At 37.2% G+C, this 19,226-nt stretch overlaps 1 protein-coding gene across 3 annotated transcripts in view; it reads right to left on the bottom strand.

Moving 5' to 3' along the window:
- nbeal2 (neurobeachin-like 2) overlaps positions 1-19,226 on the bottom strand; it is a 67,911-nt gene that overhangs the window by 28,749 nt on the left and 19,936 nt on the right. For 2 of the 3 annotated variants that reach the window (XM_055209682.2, XM_055209683.2), the window contains 13 exons: positions 15,465-15,547; positions 14,964-15,049; positions 14,552-14,864; positions 11,612-11,718; positions 11,115-11,201; positions 8,720-8,803; positions 7,994-8,092; positions 6,926-7,557; positions 6,621-6,753; positions 4,325-4,444; positions 3,896-4,235; positions 3,644-3,726; positions 350-442 (listed from right to left, as the gene is read on the bottom strand). In XM_055209682.2, the coding sequence (XP_055065657.2) occupies positions 350-442; positions 3,644-3,726; positions 3,896-4,235; positions 4,325-4,444; positions 6,621-6,753; positions 6,926-7,557; positions 7,994-8,092; positions 8,720-8,803; positions 11,115-11,201; positions 11,612-11,718; positions 14,552-14,864; positions 14,964-15,049; positions 15,465-15,547 (2,260 nt within the window). The remainder of the gene's footprint in view (positions 1-349; positions 443-3,643; positions 3,727-3,895; positions 4,236-4,324; positions 4,445-6,620; positions 6,754-6,925; positions 7,558-7,993; positions 8,093-8,719; positions 8,804-11,114; positions 11,202-11,611; positions 11,719-14,551; positions 14,865-14,963; positions 15,050-15,464; positions 15,548-19,226) is intronic. The other variant, XM_055209684.2, reaches the window with a different exon arrangement.

Genomic DNA, 19,226 nt, shown 5'->3' with positions numbered 1-19,226 from the left:
CAGGAAATAAGAAGTTTATATAAAGACAAGAATAGACCGTCAAACTAACTGTAACTCTTGCTTTGCTCATTGGCTGTATGCAAAATTAAACGCCGCAATGAATTAAATGATTCACGCAGCTTCTTCAAAATGAATCAGTCAAGCACATTGGTAATAATCATGCAATCGATTTTCATACAACTCATTTCCTTCTCGATTTGATTCGACATAAAAAACTATGCCAAAAATTCTTGCTTTGTTCCATAGGCATGTGTTAACACACCCATTTACCAACATTGGTAAAAAAAACACTGCAGTCAATTCCAGGACTACATTAATCATCCAGATCTTGAAAGATACCGATACACACCTTGACGTCCCAGTTCACCACCCTGTGACCAGTCAGCCTGCCATCGTACAGGTGGTTGGGTGATAGATCCAAGCAGATCTGATTCTTAAAGGCCTACAAGAATAACAAATCCTGATTATTTCAACCATGTGTTAGTTCGGACTAGGGCTGCAAGATATACCAAAATTACAGTAATATTGCAAATGTGCATATCACAATGGTTTGCAATAACTGAATGATGTGAATTTACTTCAAAAAGAGAGAATGATGTTTTCTTTTCCCAGAAAGAATGTGTAACTTTTATGCTGGTTATATTAATTTCAGTTTTACATATTTCAATATAATTGAAATTGAAACTAACATTTACATTTGTGCATTTGGCAAATGCTTTTATCTAAAGCAATGTGTGTTCCATTGAACCCATGACCTTTTAAGCTACGAAAACATTGCTTTACCACCAAGCTATGCAGGAAGATTATCGTATTGCATATCGCATTATTTAGCAAGTCGCATATCACATTTTTCTTTGATATCATGCAGCCCCAGATCCTACATTAAACATTTTAATCTACTTGAAAATGTATGTTCATTTACAATGATATTTCCTCTATTTACAACCATTTTAAGCCATAACCGTGCAAATAAACATCAATATATCTACACAAAACAGCATAAAAGGCAGAAAAATACATTTTAGATATGACTAGACATAAATATATGAATATATGATGAATAAATCAATATGAAAAAGATGAATGTTTAGCATTATAGCTCAGCAGACAGCACTATATGGTAGACAGTATAAATTGCTCATAAAGTCCTCAGTTAAATACACCCTTCACACAGAACGCGTTTATGGCAGTGGACGTCGCATTTTTTTGAATGGTTTTCTATGGACAGTGAGCATTATGTGCACTGTTTGTCCACGCCGAATGCCTCATATTTTTTTTGGCCACCTCCCGCGCCATGGTTTTTGAAGGAGTGCTCTGAGCGGAAAAAGCGCCTGACGTCATTCGTGTGTAACTGTCCAATTGAATGAGGGAGAGGCGGGCTTTCAGTTGTGGTGACAGAGGTTTACAGTTGCTTGAAACAACCAAACTGCATTATGTGCACCTCTCAACCTTGATCAAGGTCAGAGTAAGCGCCCTCTTTTTAAAGTTTCTTCTAATATGACAGTTAAAACCTCTTGAAAAGCACTCCCACTCTAGCCCAAACCATGCAAAGACCTACTTTCACTAAAAGGGTTGTTTTTACTAAACCATTTAGAGTATACGCATATCATCAGAAAGAAGACACTTTGAGCTTCATTTTTCAGGTTTCACCTTTTTTATTACTAAAAACTTAATGATAAAAATGTGTGTGAAACCTAGAAATGCAATGATCCCAAAGCCACAAGTCTCATGCTGCATTTACACCAGCCACGGTATAGGCATCATGCGCGAGTGATTTAAATGGTAAGTCAATGTGAAGACGCGTTGACGCGCGTCTGGAGGTCTCGCAGGGCGAATGAGGCGTTTACAGCGGCACGGTACACGCGATTCCGCCTCATTCGCACGTCTAGTTTGCGCGAATGCCGCAAATTGAACAATTTGAACTTTGGCGGAAAAATGCGCCGGGTTAACCAATCAGGAGCTTGCTCTAGTAGTGACGTGATTACAGAAAGCGAGCAGAGTCGCAGAAGCCCCTCCCATGACGCAAATTTCCATGTGAATGTCTCGATGACTAGAATTTCACACGCGGCCTTCATGCGCGAATGAAGCGAGTAAACTCAAACTGTTCAAGCAGCAAACTAGGCGCGGTACATGCGATTTTGATGACTCAAACATGGCTGGTGTGAACCCATGGTAAATAAGTTATGTTTCACGGTTGAGATCAAAAGGCCCAAAAATGAGGTTCTTGCAAGGGTTTTTGTAAGACTAGTGCCTTTTCTAAGTGCCAGTCAGCCCCAGAATAAAAGTCTTTGTTTACATGCATACACGTTTGTTCTTATTATTATTTATCCTTATGTTAGCATATAAAATGCAGTTTCCACACCAGGAAATAAAACGTCACACAAAGATCGTTGGATTCATTATCTTATTGGCTACACGTTCTGTCTATCATTATTTTACACGAAGTCATTGGAGGAACGAGCGAGTCAGATGACGTCACAATATTTCACAGCGCTGTTTGGATATTATGTATTATACTCCCGCCTACTTTTAAACACAAAGTTTGAGCGCGGGTTTATGTGTTTACCAGAACCTAAAGTGTAATCTCATATACAGTGTTATGATGTAAATAGTCCTCAGATTGTATATTGAATATAATAAAAAAGGTTTATGCGAAATCTGATGTAAACAACAGACTATATATCTATATACGCATTTGTGGACAAAAATGGTCATTGGATGTATTTTATTGGAGAGTTTTTATGGATTATTCACACATTTGAAACAGACTGGATTCGACTCGCGATCGTTATATCAACACAAGGGTAAGAAGTCCCGTTTATATTTTGCATCTTGTCATCTGGACTTCTGTCACAAAATACTACATTTATGACTGTATCTCAAAACAGAGACCATATACTGATGCTAAACCCGTAGACCTTTTAAACGATGTATAGTAATGTTAATATAATTATTGTTTGTAGACAGTAGGCTATATAGATATTGTTAGCAGCGTTAAAAAAACTGACGTCATCCTGCTCACGAATTAGTGCACGTCAACAGGTTAACAGCAAAGGAGTGCTCATGCTTCAATATTTGATTGACAGGACAGTTTCCTTGGTGGTTGTCTAGCAATATAAAAAACCACAGTGATTTCCCTCTCTTCCTGAAACGCAAAACTCATAGTGATTGGCCTGAATACCTCTTGACTTCGGCCGGAAATGTGACGCTCCTTACCATGTTTGAAAGATTCACGCACAATGCAATGCTAACAGGAGTTAACTAACAGGCTGAGTCCGAAGTGGGAGGAATTATGATAATGTCGGTTTTGTCTACATCACCAATCCCAGGAAAAACTGTTGCCTACAATCCGTGTGTTTGTTGTGGTCGAAGAAAAGAGATTTACGTTGGAGACAATAACTCGCGTCATCGTTTACTTGACGTTTACATCGTTTACTTTACTTCACACACCAAAGGAAATGTAAAATCGTGAATCGGACAATAGATGCCCTTTAAAGTGACCAAAAAAAGGCAGTGCAGCGCGACTTCCATTCACAAGCATTTAAAATGTCTTTGGTGTGATCGGCCCCTTCGTAGGTCACTACCTAAGCAGACAGTAGGCAGCTCACTAAGTTTTACAACAAAGCGAGTGACAGCTCTTTACCTGAGGTGTATAATATAACACAAGTTTACTGTTGACATCTGAAGGCTCTCCATCAGCTTTAAACAGAGAGACATTATTGGGACCTGCAACACAGAATGAGAAGCAAGAGAAAATGAGAATGTGTTTATACTGGCGAGCACAAGCACAACAGTCACAAATCAGACTTCACTCATGTTTTCTATTTAGATTATAGATGTGATAAAAAAGGACACATATTTCCTGTGAAATATAGAAAGTGTATTTGGATTGTACCTGCATTGAACAGTGCTCGTGCCTGAGCAGGTTGCAGAGCTTCATGACAGATGAACGCTGTTGCCAAAAGGCCGCCCAGCGATGAGGGAGATCCCCACGCAGTGTCCTGCAGCCCCGCAGGTATAGTGTGGACCATAATTTCCCGTCCCATGACCGCCCGCCCCCCTGTGGCCGCTGCAAAGGATGCTGGGAAGGACTGGGAGCGTGCGAGGGCGGGAGGTCCGCTGTGACTGGTAAACGCCAGTTCAGAGGGCGAGTGTGGTGGGTTGGGCAGGGTTGGAGAGGTGGAGGTGGTAGTGGTGCGGTGACCAGCTGACCCGATGCAGCAGGAAGTGAAAGGCTGAAAGGTTGATAGTCAAGCGGCGAATGAAAGGAAAGTCAAACATGTTTATAGTAAATCAAACGTTTAATCTGTCCTTTTGATCTCACCTCATTTAGGGAAGGAAAACGCAGGGGGGCTGTCTTACACTGGACTCCATCCACATAAACAGTGACCATGTTTTGTCCAAAGGGCCGACGGCCAGGAACGTGAACTATGGCTACTGAGTGCTAGAGGAAGGAATGGAAGAAAATGAGTAGGGAACAATGTTAAGTTTCCTTATATAATGCTTTTACAATTTTGTATAAGGAACCATAAAGAAAACCAAAATATATAAAATACATGGTGCTATTTTAAGTGATACTAATGGTAAAAATAACTGACTGTGGGTTTCCAATCAGATATGTGTATTAAATTTGTCATAAGATGTATGTTAGAGATATTAACTGTAATAAATGGTCTGTAAGATTGTAATCGGTTTTTAAATAGGAAGCTGACTGAAATGATGACATCAAATTGAAACTTTTTTAATAAATGGATGGTCGTCAGAAATACTATTTCATCCTATCTGTCTGTTTTAATAACACATGCAAAATTAGCAATAAAATCTAACAATAATGACATCCTAAATATGGCCTATTCCTCTTAACTCCTTCCACGCCATTGACTAGTTAACTCGTCAATTAAGAGAAAACGCTTCCCAGCCAATGACGAGTATTACTGGCTTTTTCGCAATATAAAAACCGGAAGTATCGCCCTAGGGCAATATTTGTATGTCCGTGTATGTTTTGAGGATCGCTCTAAATTATCTCAGCTTTTTGCTCAAAACTTTGTGTTTTTGAAGAAACCTACCCATGTTTGAGAGGTGATAAAAAGGAAACTAATGAAGGTAGGATGAAACATTTTTTTGTTTGTTTGAAAGCAGAGGGTCTGTTCTTTCATTTGATATATTGTATGTTTATATATTTTAAAGCAACACTAAAGAGTTTTTGCTCTTTGCTCCCCCTTCAGGTTAGAAGCGTAATTGTCCATTACCACTTTTGTTAATACTGCAGCACAGCTGGCTCTGATTGGATTGTAGGTCTGCCATAAAGCAAGTTTTTGTAGTTTTCACTAGAACTACAGGACCGCGGCAAGACAAGGAAACTTCTTTAGTGCGGTTTTGGCCGATAGAGGGCTCAAAGCGAATGTGAAAGTGCCGTTCACCCTGTTTCGAGTGGATGAACGATTAAAACTTTTTTGGAAACATTATTTTAAGGTAAAAAAACCCTCTTTAATGTTGCTTTAAACATTTGTGAAAATCATGAAAAATGCTGGCGATGGGTTACAACTTTTAAAAACAACGCTGGCAAGGAAATAGTTCAAAATCACCTAAAATGGCAATTTGTCAAGATGTAATATTAGACTCAGGTGTCCCCAGAACTTGCCTCTGAAATTTTAGGTCCAAATACCCTATAGATTATTTATCATCATACCATGTTTTTGTGTGTGTCTCTTTAAATGCAAATGAGCTGCTGGTTACCTTCCTGCTTAGTGTTATCTATACTGAAAACATACACCATTTTTAATACAACAATTACCTTATTTCATTGTTCACAATGAACATGCGTTAAGATAAGATTTAAACTAAAAATTACGACCTAACTGTGGTCTTTGGATTTTTGTGGGCGGGGCCTGCGCAAAGTGACGGGACTCTGTTAAGGTTTTACAGGGATTTAACATTACACACTGCAAAAAAATTATTTTCAAGAAAACATTTTCTTAGTGTTTTTGTCTTGTTTTCAGTAAAAATATCTAAAAATTCTTAAATTAAGATGCTTTTTCTTGATGAGCAAAACGACCCAAGAAAATAAGTCTAGTTTTCAGACCAAAAATATCAAATTTAAGTGATTTTGTGCATAAAACAAGCAAAAAAAATCTGCCAATGGGGTAAACAAACTTTTCTTGAATTTAGTGTTTAAGAAAAATTTTCAAGATTTTTTTGCTTACCCCTTTGGCAGATTTTTTTTGGTTGTTTTATACACGAAATCACTTACATTTGATATTTTTGGTCTAAAACCTAGACGTTTTTTCTTGGGTTGTTTTGCTCATCAAGAAAAAGCATCTTAAATTGAGAATTTTTAGATATTTTTACTGAAAACAAGACAAAAATACTAAGAATTTGTTTTTCTTGTTTACACACACGCGCGACACACAATTAAGTTCAAACAACATATAAAAGTGATTTTTTATATTAGGTGACCTTTAAATTGCGCTAATAACAGCTGATGCCACTATGAAAAAGATGATCGACTCTTTTAACTGCAAGGTGGCGCTTTCTTTCCTGCTCTTGAATTTTCATTTTTCTATATAAGGTTCATCTCCTCTCATGCTGTCTCTGTTGTTAATGTTTGTGAGAGCACTGACCCAGGCGCAGTCATTCAGTGGGTTGTCCGGCAGAGATACGGCCATGTACTCCTTTTTGGTACATACTGCCACCACCAAAACTCCCTCTGTTGTAAAAAAAGCCTCGAAGCCAGTTCCACTTGCGGTGAAGAAACTACACACAGAAACAATAGACCATTGAAAGGTTGTGACAAATACAGCCAAGGACAAGTGTGAGTGTGATTTAAAACAAAATGTAACCACAAATGTTCAACATTGGAACTACATTTACTCACTAGAGTAACACTAGATACATTTTTCCCAAGGACAGTAACACACAAACAAACCTGTACAGCTGTTTCCTGCGTGGACCCTTAGCCATCCGAACAGTATTATCCGGATTTGTCAGGTGGGATTCTGAGTAGTGGTGCTGGGGTGGCGGAAAGTCCGTATTAAGGCACAGCCAGGCATGAAAAGCAAATGCGTTTCCTAGCCAGCGTTGGATAGCTGGCACCATAATACCCGCCATAGGGGGCGTAAGGTCAAAATACTGCAAGGCGCTGCACGCGCCTTCTCCACGGGCGGCCATGGCGGACAGCACCCTCACCACGCGCCCGCAGTATGGGTGAGGGGGCCCGCCGGGTTCGGTTCGTAAGAGCCTCAGCAGACTCTTAAGCTCGCAGGGCCGCAGAGATAGCGAGCCCAAGTCTTGCAGCAGGCCCAGAAGGGCGTCCGCACACTGCCTGTCCAAGCGCTCAGGAGCTTCACTCAGAACCTCTAACAGAGCGCCCACCAAACCCGCCTCAGCCGCTACGGTACGGCAGGACAGAGTCCCTCGACACACGGCGGCCAGCCACTGAGACACCAGGAGCTGAAGGGATCGAGAACCCAGATCAGGCATCCACTGTAGCAGCAGAAGCAACGGCTGTTCATTACTGATACCCAACTGCATGGCCTGTGAATGTTCACCCTCCACGGCCTTAAACAGGGAACAAGATAAAGATAGTTAGCATAAGTTTATGATTGGGGAAACAGCTCCTCATGTGGCTACTTAAGCTAATGCTTTATAAAAAAATATATTTAGAGATCCTGAGGGGAGATTTTATTACATTTATGCATTTGGCAGATGCTTTTATTCAAACAAGTATTGATCCCTTTTTTCTACCATTATAAAGCTTGGAAGAGTAAGGACATTTACTTAAATAACTCCAAATGTGCTCGGCTGAAAGATGACTGACATATTCGGATTGCTTGAGGGTGAGTACATCATGGGGTAATTTTGATATTTGGCTGGAGTATCCCTTAAAGGTCCCAAAAATGTCATTGTTGTGTAAATGAATGGCCAAAATGAATAAAAAGATAAGTTAGATAAGTGAGGTGGAGTTTAAACGGTCCCTCAGGCTCTCCTCACTCACCATGTTCATCAACTCCTGCAGAAGTCTCTTGGTAGGCTGTCCTTGACTTTTCAACACATCGAACAGCTGCGAGTAACCAATCCGCTCCTTAAAGACCTCCTGGGACGAAAAACCACACAATTATATTACAATGCATCAGAGGCTGAGTCACACACAAAATGCAATGCTGTTTAAACACCCAAGAATAAACCAGATCGCTATAGGTACGTAAATAAAAGCAAATTATTTATGTTAAATTGCACTTTTGAACTACAGCACAATGCTAATCAGAGAGAAAGAAAAGAAAGTAGTGAAACTTTGCTCATTTTATATGTGAAGAGATCAGCCAATCATAGCAGAGGGCATTTAGAAAAAACAGAAATATACAGCTTTTTTAATTTTAAGTTTCAGGTGTTAAATAATTATGCTAAACTAAATCAAGCCAAGATTATAACTTGACAAAGTAACAAAATGATACAAAAATTTCCAATATGGCCTTTAAAAATGCATTTTGCGATTATGAAACTTCACTAATACTGTCACTGAGTAACAGAATAAGGCAGGAAAACATGGGTGACCTAAATCTGCACCACCACATCAAATGTGCTGATACGATTAACCACACACGCATGTACTTTTATCATGCGCAAGCACTTTGACTTTACACGCTGATAAGACAAGAGACGTCTATGAGTACAGCTATAAGAGACATTAGAAGAGGACAGAAGTGACATGTGTACGTCATACCTTGGCAGAGGGCGAGTTGCTCATAATGGCGGTGAGGACACGGATGGCGTGTACCGTGATGCAGTCAGAGCCCTTCTCCCACACCTACATACACAATGCACACTTCATTTAGGTCACTATAAAATATTCACTTATAACAGATATAGTTCACCCAAAAATGAAAATGAGTCATATGGATGGTTTTATATCAAGGTGGTCACTATGAATGCATTGTATTTATTTATTTTATCAAATTATTTGATTTGGGCTGACATGAGGACAAGAAAATGTGACCCTGTCTGTGAAATCCATGCTAAAGTCTCATAATGTAATTATAAGATTACGAGAGTCAAAGTTTGATTCAATTGATTTCAATCTTTGACATGATCTTACTCAGTCAATATAAAGATATTAAGGTAGTATTTTTGATTTGATAACACTTTACTTGAAGGGGTGTTCATAAGACTGACATGACACCTTCATAATCATGACATAAAAACGTGTCATGAACATGAAGGAGATTTTATGTACGTTTATGAAAACTGTTATTAAGTGTCATTTGTTCAATTTAATGCAGAGATGACATTGTTTGAGATGTCTTTGTTATGACAACTTGACATAAACCAATACATAAACTTGTCATAAATCTGTCATAAACATGACATAGCAGAAAAATTATCAAACTTAAGAAACTACCTAACTTTATGGGTTAACATTACATTAAACTGTCATTTAAATGTCATTTAGTGTTAATACTGTCAAATAATTTTAAATACCTTAACAAAATGCAACAGACACGGCAAAATATTATACTTAACTTTATGTGTGCGTAATACATAAAAAACTGAGAATTAACTGAACCCAATAGAGGGTTTTGACATTTTCTGACATAGAAGAAAAAACGAACAAAACATTTAATTAATTTAATTTAATATAATTATCTTTGCAGCGATATGGACCCAACGCTGCATGACTTAGCCAATTATTGTACTGTTTTTATTTAATTTTAGGTGAATCGGTCTCCAAATGCAATAAAATATAATTTTATCAATTTTAATTATTATTATTATTGAATGATTGATTTTATTTGTTAAACACATGGAGGAAACTTGTGTTAAAAAATTATGAACTGAAGAATATTCTTAAGTATTAACACTTCATAAGTATTATTACTGACCGGGCCATTAAAAAAAATTCCCTGAAATGTGCATAAAATCATAAAATCTCAGTCTTATGAACACCCCTTCAAGTAAAGTGTTACCGTATTTTCTATGTAGGATGATTTAATGTAATCAAAAGACAGTAAATCAAAATATTTTAGCTAAGTGTTCTATTTTTGGGTGAATTGTTCCTTTAATTGGGAGGCTTACTGAGAGCAGCACACAAGTATTGCGATGTTCATAAACTCTGATCATGACTCTTTGAAGTGCATGTGATTTATTTAAGCAGGAAGTAAACACAAATATAAAATTAAATCGATCCAAAACATGCACTACCAGATAAAGTGATTTTTAGGCTCTTACCCATTTAATATATTTCACACTACTACAACACAAACAGGCCGCAGAAGACCACCACCACTGGCACATGCCAAATGTTAACACCCATATCACCACAGACTAGACATGCTGAAAGTGCAGAAACCTAATGCAAGACAACATGCAAAGTGAGAACATCACGGGTACATCCCAGGACCTTCACACAAACAGTCAAACACGCCTCTACACAGACACACACCCAACACCTTAACCACCACCAACAGGATCCTCACCCTCCAACTCCAGATGCTAACTCTTGGTACGCGCTTTGATGCTCATTGGTCAATGTCTACCACAAGTGTGAAGGATCTGGTCATGATATGGATTTTGGATTATTTTCTCCACCACCGTCTTTATGAAATCAATGGATTTGTAAATTCGTTGGCTTCTGTGCATGCTTCTAGTGCGTAGGTGTCCTTTATGAAACTGTACTGTGGTGGGACTGTTGTACAATAACGGTACCAAATAATATTACAATAATACTATAATTATACTATTACATAGGGGTGGTTTAGATTAATCCAGGACTGGGCCTTAATATGGCATTTAAGTCAAACCTTACAAAAATCAATACTGGTGTGCATTTTGAGACAAATTTATTTATTATTTCAAGGTGTTTCAAACTAAGTAAACATTATTTTAGCATTGCTGTGGTTTACAAACACCACGGTATTACCATAACAAAAATATGATACTGTACTACCAAATGCAATATCCTTTCTTATGAGTGAAAGTTGCAAATTTGTTTTCACCAATAACCTGTGCCAGTATGTGGCACGATGCAGTGCAGGTTTTGCCACGTCAGCAGCTGCGAGTCGAGTGAAGGGTGAGTTTCCTGCTAAAGAACAGCACGTAGAACAGCCCTAAAGGGAAAGTACCTGCTCGACTTCTGCCTCTGTGAGCAAACGTGTGGTGAGGTCACGCTGACCCTCACACTCCACCCTAAACCTGCTGCTCTGATAGAGCTACACAAACACACACACACACACACACACACACCATTACAAATGAACAGAGGAACATGAGTGAGTCAAGAAATGATATCAGCAACCAGAAATAAAACGTCCTGCTCGTTAAAAATCGTTAAAAAGAGAGAATCCTCATTATGCAACTGAACGCTAAGTTATGTCACACTCCAAACCACCCAGCTTACCAAAACCAGTTGTGATCTCACACATTCACAAACATGCATACATGTATGACACAGAACCTAAAATGGAGCCACTGAAAATCTGTGGGTGAGAGAATTCATATTGACCCAATCTGCTGAACAGATTAGCAGATCGCCATATTTCCCCTTACAGTTTATTTGGACCTTCAGGACAGGAATTGTGAGATCAGATATCTCAGAGGGTTTGGGAGGTGGTGTTCTGACCTTGCTGTTTTGGATGAGGCGGAGGATGTGCTCAAAGCAGTTGTTGTTGAGAAAAATTGCTTGTAGCACTGGACGATCTGAGCACTGCAAGATTTCAGGAATAGCATCTGCAGGACAAGCACACGAGAGAATTCAGATGTCTTGACTTTAAAATAAATAATTCATACAGGTACATGAAAATCTGTGACTTAGTGTGAAAACTCAAGTAAAGGCAATTTTTCTGATTTATTGTTTTCTATATAAAATCATCATGCATAATTTAAAGAACATTCTGTGAAAATATAACCTTGATATCTTTAACTGAGTAAGGCCATGTCGAAAATTAAAATAATTTTTTTTAGCCTGGATTTCACAGACAGGATTACATTTACCCAACCCCATGTCTAAGAATGGAGTAAGCAATAACAGAATTTTCATTTTTGGGAACTACCCCTTATTTAGGGAGCAATCCAAAAGTTTTGTGACCTTTTGCAACTTCTCAGTTTACCAGACACAATTACTCTTAACTTCTGCAATGGGGTGGAAGGTAATTGAAAAACAGTATAAATGTTTAAATAAAACTCGTACATATGTAATGTGAATTAAATATTTAGGATCAGAAATACCTATTCACTGTGTGTACAGTGTTGCTATCAACGATACATAATCTTGTGTCATTTTTCCTTGATGTAAAACAGCAACAGTTGATTCACCATGATGTCATGTCACAGTGTAACATTATGGGTAGTTTTGACATATTTTTGGGGAAGTTGACATGTCTACACAGTATGACCAATTGAAAACTATTTTAAACAGCTTTTTAGAATTTACTGTTATAAATATTATGTTGGCCTGAGAAAGGCTAGCTGAATCTAGTTGGCTAGTTTTAGCCCTACGCAGTTATCATTTTCAAGTCCAGTGTCGCGTTGTTTAAATAGCAAATGCATTTGCACTCATTTGTGGGCCCTTGAAGACGAGGTGTGTTCAGGCGCATTGTTGGCGCGTTGCTATTTTGAGGCAACTAAAATAGACTACTGACTAACTAAAACCTGGTCTAAAATCAATGGCGCAATGTCTCTGTTATTTAAAGAGCACATTATTTTGTGCCTATAAACTGGTCGACAATGCACGTTTGCTTATTACACACATGGACAGCACACAAACGTTTTTAAATAAAAAAAACTTAAAGGATTAAAATTTAAAAGATTATTATTGAGTCTCTTGGACATAAATGAGGACAGATAACAGGACTTTAGAAGTCTGTAAACCTGTAACCTGGTAGGTAAGCATTTTTTTTGCTTTTAAAAAGTGCTAATATTGCATTTATTTTAGATTTTTTTAAATGCTATAGGGATTTATTGTATATGATGACTATGTACCTTTGGATATGGTGAGATGAGAATCATTTTTAAGAAATGCTTTTCAAAACACTCAGGGCGCTCTCCCAGTGCTAACACACTTTTGTAAATTATTTATTTCCTGTTTGTTACAAATAAAGTATTTTTACTTATGCAAACCTTTATTTTTTGCATAGTAAATTATTATTTTAAAATACTTAATCAGCAATTAAAACACTGCTTATTTGACTAATTACTAAGATAAAACTCTCATTGGTTTATTGCCCGTTACGCACGAAACACACCCATTACCCATTAGTAGAATAGGAACAACCCTTTCAGACTGTGTGCCAGGCGCATAGACCATTTTTCCAATCGTTAAACTAGCAAAAGTGAATTCGAACACGCCCTGAACGCACTTGCGCCGTGCGTTTAAGACCATGCGCTTAGACCGATAAAATAGGGCCCAATATGTTATCAAGTGCAAGGTATAATTGTTTTCAGAAGAAAATTGCTATTCAACAAATTAAAATCATTGATCATTACTGTGTGTTGTGAGTTTGTAATTAGACTTTTAACAGACAACATTTTGAAAAACAGAACATTACATTTTACTGTTTTTATTTAGAAATAATAATAAAAAAACTAGTAAACGAAAGAGTATAACACTTTAGACTTGAAAATTATACTGTAGTACATAATTTTAATGTTACTGATGTACACAGTTTTAATTCTGGAGGTTTTTTTTACCCCAGTGCTCCAGACAATTTCATTCAATTTACTCTAATCTGCTGCACTGTAACCTAATGAGCTCAGCTGTTCAAATCCACCCCTACAGCTCTCTAGAAAACAGCAGTGATTGGTGGATAAGAAAGCAAGAATACCATATATTGCCAAAAAAGTGCAATTGGTCTACTTTCAGGAACAAGTCACATTTTTTTGATAGCGCAAATAGTTGAAGTTTTATGTCAAATGAATAGAGCTTGGTAAAATGTGTCGGTGCCGACACTCGCGGTCTAAAAGGGTTAAGCAAAGAACTGCAAATACAACATCACATTATATATAAAAAAGCAGGGGGTGTGTGAATAAAAAATTAAAACTACAGATCAAAGAATCAACAATCTATCATCATCTCCCGTATCATTTGAAATTAAAAGTGTTGGGTTAAAAATTAAGTTTGAATATTATGGGGGTTCAGTACTAAAAGTTCCACTTCGCTAGACTGTTCTTACTACTAAATATACAAATACAAAATGATGATTGGTTAATGTTCAGCAAGTCACTGGATAACCTGCAATTAACTGAATATTAACTAGCATAGAAGGAAAAAAAAAGCAGAACTAAAGTATGGCCCAATAGTGTACTAATCTATAGACACACGTGTGTTGTCACTGTTACGCAGCTGGCCCAAAGTTAACTTTCGTTCTGTGTTTGTTATCAGTCCGGCTAGTGGCTAAACTGATCTCTGAAACAAACACCTTGTCGAAAATAAAAAAAAAGTAGTTTTCCTAAGGACAAGGAGAGGGGGCGAGCATTGATCGCTGTTGTGCGAGAGGCAGGCAAGAATTCAATGATCTGTAGATTACATTGTAAACATTAATTTTCCACAGTAATGTATTCTTACTCAGCATATGTTCAAGCAGGATGATGAGATTATCCTCCCAGGCCAGAATGTCTTCCTGCTCGCTTACTGGTGGTCGGTTCCAGTTGAGCAGCTGAAAGTAGCTTTCCAGCACGGTCCGGATCTCAACCTGCCTCTCTGATGGGCTGCTGGAGTGCAGCAGGTGGATCATGGCAGTCAGGCACCTTAGAGTCATTTTGAGCAGCCCGGGGTCTCTGGGCTCTTCCGAGGGCGGCGGAGGATGCAGGCACCAGGAACGCAGCACAGATATGAGGTCATCCACAGCCTGAGGGGTGATGGAAAGAAGGCCGTTTCTCTGAAACACAGACACAAGCACGGTTAAATTAAGTATGCAATACCATTTTGTACATTCACATGGACATTCCGACCACATGTATTTAGATCAGCTGAATACCTTGCTTCCACTGATCACGGCCCCTTGTAGATGTACCAGCCTCAGCGCCAGGGGCTCTGGGATGAGATGACTCTCCTGCAGGCTGTCTGTGGGTGTAAACAGTCATTCAGTTACAAGAATATGAATTCTGTGCATCTTTTGTGCATTCATCATTGTAAAGGTCTCAGCCGTTTAATGTACAAAAGTATCTCTCTGATAAACCAAAATGGGAACCGCCATCAATAAAAAAAGATTGCATGCTTCAAATGAATCCACATCGCTTAAACTGGTGCATCCCAAGTTTAAACCGTCCAATGCATTAAATTAGAAGCTATCTTATGTGTCTATCCACACACCTTATTCAGGCTACAAGGATCAGATCACCCTTTCATTATAAACACTTGTCTCATGGGCGGCAGGAAGTGTGATATCACCCAGTATGTGATGATGTACTCATTTATGACTGTTATAGAGAGAGTTAAATGGGAAGCAATGCATTGAAGGTAGGACTGGGTAACATACCGTGGAAGAGCACAGGAAGTTCCTCTGGTAGAATAAGAGGCGAGAATTTATACTTGCTTCTCTCCAGCATACTGACCTCTTCTCTAAACAACACAAACCCACACAAATCAGTTCTTCATGTTAATATTCTTCATACAGTTCATACAAATCAGTTCTTCATATTATTTCAATACACCTTACAATTTAATCAAGCAATCAGCTACGAGTGGCAGTATATTAGTGATTTTGCTACAGTTAAAGGATGCTAAGATATTCTATACTGAAGCAGGTCTTTATCCATACAATAAAAATGAATGGGGATCAAACTTTAGAGTTTTAGGATATTTTACTAATTTGTGTCTCTTTTACCTGCAATAAAGATTTTAATAATAATTAAAAGGATCATAACAAACATAATCGTGTTCTCAACCTTGCACAAAGAACAAATTGGTAAAGTTTTCAATAAGGTTGTATTTGTTGAAATTAGTTAATGCATTAGCTAACTTGAACTAACATTATTTCTACAGCATTTATTAATCTTAGTTCATGGTAATTTCAGCATTTACTAATACATTTATAAAATCAAGGGTTGGCATTAATTAATGCACCATGAACTATGTGAATAACTGTATTGAACTCACATTAACAAGAATTAGACATGTTGAAAAATTATTTTGTTCATTACTTGTTCATGTTAGTTAATGCATTTAATGTTTACTAATATAACATTATTGGAAAAATATTACCAATAAATTTAACATAGGAATGCATTATTTTTATCATTTAATGCTTTTTCTATGTATGTATGGAAGGTATTTTTGGTCTTTTTTTAATTAATTAATTAAATGATAAAATAAAAATTAAAACATTAAATTAAATTATTTCATTTTCATTTTCAACGTGATGAAGCATCATTCTGGCCAAATTAAAAATAAAATTAAATTGATGGTTTGACAATGCATTTTCCATATTATCTTGTGTACAGCCAATATTAAAATAAAAAGGCAAACTTGAAAAGGAATCTGTAAAACATTTTTTAAAAGGCTTTTTATTCATGCCCAAGCAATAATAGGGACAAAATTAAAATGTAAAGTTTAGTTTTAATTTTATGTTCTGTTTTTTTGGTTTTCATTTTCTTTTTCATTTTCGTTTTCATGTTCATTTTTATTTTCAATTTGCATGCAAATTCAATGTTAATCAGTGGGTGGGGCTTACTTGCTTAAAAAAAGGGGATTGGCTGAAGCAGTGTTGCCAACTCCGCGACTGTGTTGCCAACTAAGCGACCTTATTGCTACATCTAACGACTTTTAGACCCATTTAGCCAAACTTAGCGACTGTTTGGATGAATCTTAGCTTCACATCTGTACAGATAGGCTACCGTGTTGATTGTACTGGCCCACGAGTGCCGGGTGTCGCTGTCCCAGTGAAATGTGCGTCCCACATTCCCACAGGGCATTATATGTTGTAATTTGAACAAGTAAAATTAAAAGTAAAATTTAAATATTCAGAAAAAATTATTGGATGTTCTACTAGATATTTTTAAATGACAAAAATATTAATTTCTAATAAACAAAATGAAGAAATTGTGAAAAAAGTAGTGTCCATGACATTTGTAATAATCGTCCTAAACATTTTTAAAAGACTGTTTACACACACGCACGCGCACGCACACACACACTCACAGATATTTACATTAAAGGGACAGTTTACTCAAAAATTCTGTCATCATTTACTTACATTTACTTTATGTTGTTCTAAACCTGTATGAGTTTCCTCAATACCTATTGACGATACCCATTGACTTCCATAGTATTTCTTTTTCCTACTATGAAAGTCAGTGGGTACCACCAACTGGTTAACCCTATTTATCAAAATATAATTTTTGTGTTCAACAGAATAAAGACACTCATACAAGTTTAAAACAACATAAGAATGAAAAAATTATTGCAGAATTTTCATTTTTGGGTATTTTAAACTATCCATTTAATTTAGAGTTAGGTTACTGGATTCTCTTTACCACTACAGGTAGTTTACCACATTAAAATACTATAAATATAAATGTTACATTTATAATTTCTCTATTAAAATGTAGTTGATTAATGTTTAATGATGTATAATTAATAAAAACTTGCTTAGGTATCATGGCTTCTCTTTATATAAGCAAAACAGGCTCTGGTATTGACAGTTCCAAATGGTTATGGTAATGAGATTTAGAAAGGCCTAAAAAAATCTAAATTGTGTAAAATTGCCAGTAAAAACTTTAAAATGAATGCCTTTAAACATATCATGCCTTGTTTTAATGAATAAAAAAGAAATTTGTTGAAGCAAGTACTTGTTTGACATTTTGGAAAAAAATCATGTTTGACACTCAAACCAAGATTTCGTGAGAATCATAAAGCGCATTCATACTTTCGAAACCAAACAGCGCTCAAGTGCGTTTGACCCCAAAAGCCTGGTTTGTTTGACTAGTGTGATCACTCTGTACCATGCCTGGCATAATTTGGTTATTCGCGCCCCCTCGCCTGGTTGCAGAGGTACCAGTAGGCCCGGGCTTGGAAAGCACAGTGTTAGAGCAAATCGTGCCAGAGCAAGACGTGAGTTAAAGGATTAGACCTTATTTACTCACCACCATGTCATCCAAAAGTTGATGTCTTTCTTTGTTCAGTCGAAAAGAAATTATGTTTTTTTGAGAAAAACATTGCACCATTTTTCTCATTTTAATAGACTTTAATGGACCCCAACACATAACAGTTTTAATGCAGTTTAAACTTGCAGTTTCAACGTAGCTTCAAAGGACTCTAAACGATCCCAAGCGAGGCATAAGGGTCTTATCTAGCGAAACGATTGTCAATTTTGGCAAGAAAAATAAAAACCATGCACTTTTAAACCACAACTTCTCGTCTATCTCCGGTCATTTGATGCGCAAGCGCGACCTCACGCAATACGCCATGGCGTCAAGAGGTCACGGATGACGAATGCGAAACTACGCCCCAGTGTTTACAAGTGTGGAGAAAGAGGACCGTTCTGACTTTGTTGTATGTTGAATGATATTAATTAATGTCTTTGTGTCAAGTTTATTGTTTAAAATGATCTGCAAATGTGCGTTCCATATATGTAACAAGTGACCTTTCCACAGCATTATGCAATTAAGTGAGGTCGCGCTGGTGCTTCACAGGACTGGAGATAGACGAGAAGTTGTGGTTAAAAAATGCATATTTTTATTTTTATTGTCAAAAATGACAATCGTTTCACTAGATAAGACCCTTATGCCTCGTTTGGGATAATTTAGAGTCCTTTGAAACACATTTGAAACTGCATTAAAACTGTTACGTGTTGGGGTCCATTAAAGTCCATTTAAAATGTGAAAAATCCTGGAATGTTTTCCTCAAAAAACATAATTTCTTCTCGACTGAACAAAGAAAGACATCAACTATTTGGATGACATGGTGGTGAGTAAATTATCTGGATTTTTTTTAGGAAAATGGACATCCTTTAAAGACAATCATTCAAAATCATCTACTTTCCTAAAACCTTCAGATGTGCAAAATAATTGGGTGTGAAGTTTGCATTACTTTAAAATATCATTCCATATTTTACAACAGCTTTTAATGTCCAATCAAACTTAAGAGTCAGAATTGTTATGAGATGTAGCGGTTCGTATACGCTATATTAGTGGATACACCAAAGTGCAGTGAGAAGTTTACGGTGCATTTTATTCAGTTAAATATATATGAATTTACAGCTTGGAGGTGAGGTCTGGGTGTGTTATTAACTGTTAAAGTG

This window comes from Misgurnus anguillicaudatus, chromosome 10 (genome assembly GCF_027580225.2).
Source record: "Misgurnus anguillicaudatus chromosome 10, ASM2758022v2, whole genome shotgun sequence".
NCBI classification, from domain to species: Eukaryota; Metazoa; Chordata; class Actinopteri; order Cypriniformes; family Cobitidae; genus Misgurnus; species Misgurnus anguillicaudatus.
This window is presented reverse-complemented; position numbering and strand designations above follow the sequence as displayed.